This window comes from Citrus sinensis, chromosome 1 (assembly GCF_022201045.2).
Source record: "Citrus sinensis cultivar Valencia sweet orange chromosome 1, DVS_A1.0, whole genome shotgun sequence".
Classification (NCBI taxonomy): domain Eukaryota; kingdom Viridiplantae; phylum Streptophyta; class Magnoliopsida; order Sapindales; family Rutaceae; genus Citrus; species Citrus sinensis.
This window is the reverse complement of record NC_068556.1, coordinates 9,901,954-9,904,781: the sequence shown is the minus strand read 5'-3', so window position 1 is coordinate 9,904,781 and position 2,828 is coordinate 9,901,954. Positions and strand designations below refer to the sequence as shown.

Genomic DNA, 2,828 nt, shown 5'->3' with positions numbered 1-2,828 from the left:
TTATAACTTAGCTTTGTTATAATGATTATTTAATGACACATTTTTTGACTTTTTATCTTTCCTTGTTGAAGGCTTGGATTTTTGAAGCGATTGGAGGACTACCATCACAGTGGGTGGTGAAAATTAAGAGGAAGGGTCCTCGGATCGTGCGATGGAAACCTGTGGCTTCTTTGAATATAAACTTCGGCGTAGTCTATTCATACCTCAACGAGCATCTTGCAAGTCATTTATATATATGTCTGTATATAACTATTAAATACTAGATGATTATACTAATTGAAAATTTGGTATTCTTTATGACATGATGGCAACATTTTACAAACTATCGAAACAGATGCAAAGGAGAGAACCATAAATTATTGGAAGAGTGTCGAGGATTACGTGCCATATATGCCAAGTTGGGTCCGTAATGTGGGTATCCTTTACAGTATCATTTAAAATATAAACAAAATTGAATTTTTATTTTTTTTATATTTACTGTTTTTTTATTTTACTTAGTGCAACACCAGCCTTCAATCAACGCGCCATCCATTACAGGGACCAAAGAGGCGGATCATGACACCACGAGTCAAACAGAACTGCAGCAGAGTCCTGTTGAGGATGACTTTGCTACCTACGACCATTACGAATCCGCACACGATTCAGATGACAGACATGAGCCGGAGGTTACTTCCATCGTCCTGATCATTTTGTTTCATCACATATACCTAACTTCAGCACTTTCTCATTACTTTCTTATTTCGTAATAATAGGCAAGGACTAAGTTCCGCAATGATTATCTCGATCAACGGCTGGAGAGAATAGAGTGTTCCATTCACGAATTGAGGTCGGAACTTCAGGCAAAACACAGTTCGATTAACGAACTGAGGTTAGAACTTCAGGTAGAACGCAGAGACACAACAGTATAGAGAAGCGGTCATGGGGTTTATGGCTTTGTTTGGCACGGGTTCTTCGAAGGGCATGTACGGTGATTCTCAGTTTCGTCGCTCGTACACGGTGAGCAAGTTTTACATGCTCTTGTTATGTTATTATGGTTTGAAACCCGAAATTAGTTTAATATATTCATCTCTTCGAATCAACAGGCCCCAGATAGCTATGGTCCGAACGCTGATGCTAGCTACGGTACGAATATTGATGCTGGTAATGACGACGAGCACACCCCCATGTCGTTATACAATCTCTATGGGGACATTAGTAGTGACAATGTACAGATATTCACGGAGGCACCGCCCCGCGTTAGTAAGTTTGGACATTCGTACAGACCGTCATATATCTTTGGTAGTCCTTACTTCATTCCTCCTTTCAAGAGAGTTAGGAATGTCAGGCCTCTATCCGCACTCAAAATTACGGACTATGAGATTGATGAAAGATCGAGTGTGGATATGAATCCGCTTAGGAGACTAGAAGATTCAAGACTATGTGAGGAGTTTGATCAGTGGTTCACCGGTAAAATTTTCGTGGATCGGCCCGTCCAACAGTCCTGAAATTTCTTTGAAATGCTCGTGGGCAATGCTTTGATGGGGTGACTTGGTGACGAGGTAAATGTGCTTAATGGTCAAAACATTACAATATTGTTCATCTTTCCGCTGGCATGAATTATGTTCTAAATTTACTTGGTTTAATCCCTTCACAGCATATTTACACATTTTACCGCTTGATCAGCGAGAAGCAACGGCGGTTTCCAAATGCACTACCGCAGCACGTCACGCATACGGATACATATTTTTGGGCATGTTTACGAACTCTATAATCATTAACTATAATTTCGATGTTTTAAATATCTCGAAATCTTATTAATTTCTTACTCATCATGCAATAGGTGTTCCTAAAGCAATTATGGAACAATGGTAGTTGTGATGTCCATTCATTACAATATGGCAACAGTTATATGGATGGGCGGGAAGATATCATATCCAAACCGTTTACGGACATCAATGTGGTAAGAATTGTCACTCAATCTTATGGTAGTTGTGTATAAAATATGATAATTTAACATTTTATTTACGTAGATATTCATCCCTGTGAATTTGGGCGGCGATAATTGGATACTAGCTCGAGCGGACCTTCTCGCGAAGAGGGTGCAGATTTACGACTTGCTGGCTACCTTTCGCAATGACAAAATATATTTACGTAAATTCAAGCCTCTTCAGGTCGTCTTCCCTCAATGGCTTCAAGATGTTGGATTCTACAACATCGGACCTGAGTTTCAGAGTGCTAACCCTTGGAAAGTATGTTGATGTTAAGGATATGCCCCAACAAGAACCTGGAAGTGGTGATTGCGGCGTATTTATGTTGATGTTTATAATATATTTGATGTTCAGGCTCAAACTTGATTTTGATGGTAGCCATGGGCATTACTTCATGAAGAAAATTGATGTAGATATATTTACAGGCGATATTGCCTTGTAAGTCATTATATTGTGTTCAGACTTGATGTATGAATGTAGATTATTCTAATGGATATAAACTTTTGATATATTCATATGTTTAGCTATAAGTAATTGTTGATATACATTAGTACTTATTATGCACATGAACATAAAATAAAATACATTATTATATATAATTATAAAATAAACTAAAATAAGAGTTCAGAATCCATATTTAGTTAGAACGATACAGTCAGTTTGGATTCGACACGATGAGATTTTTACATCTCTTGCGGCTATGACCTAGTTGGTTGCATCGCCCGCATCTCACAGTTCTTCGATTAACATCCTCACCAATAGAAGGAATTCTTAACTCTGGACGACGACCAAGTGGCTGTGCTTCGATCGATGGGTTAACTCTGATTTCTTGGATTTCTTCTAGAATGTCTCAATCTGTCA

At 38.4% G+C, this 2,828-nt stretch overlaps 1 protein-coding gene across 1 annotated transcript; it reads left to right on the top strand.

Annotated features, from left to right (window-relative positions):
• The first annotated feature begins 759 nt into the window (after nt 1-759).
• On the top strand, nt 760-1,716 carry LOC127902723 (uncharacterized). Its single transcript, XM_052442599.1, has 3 exons — nt 760-996; nt 1,083-1,538; nt 1,634-1,716. Exons 1-2 carry the CDS (start codon nt 919-921, stop codon nt 1,482-1,484), a joined length of 480 nt encoding a protein of 159 aa, XP_052298559.1. The 5' UTR covers nt 760-918; the 3' UTR covers nt 1,485-1,538; nt 1,634-1,716.
• The last annotated feature ends 1,112 nt before the right edge of the window (nt 1,717-2,828 follow it).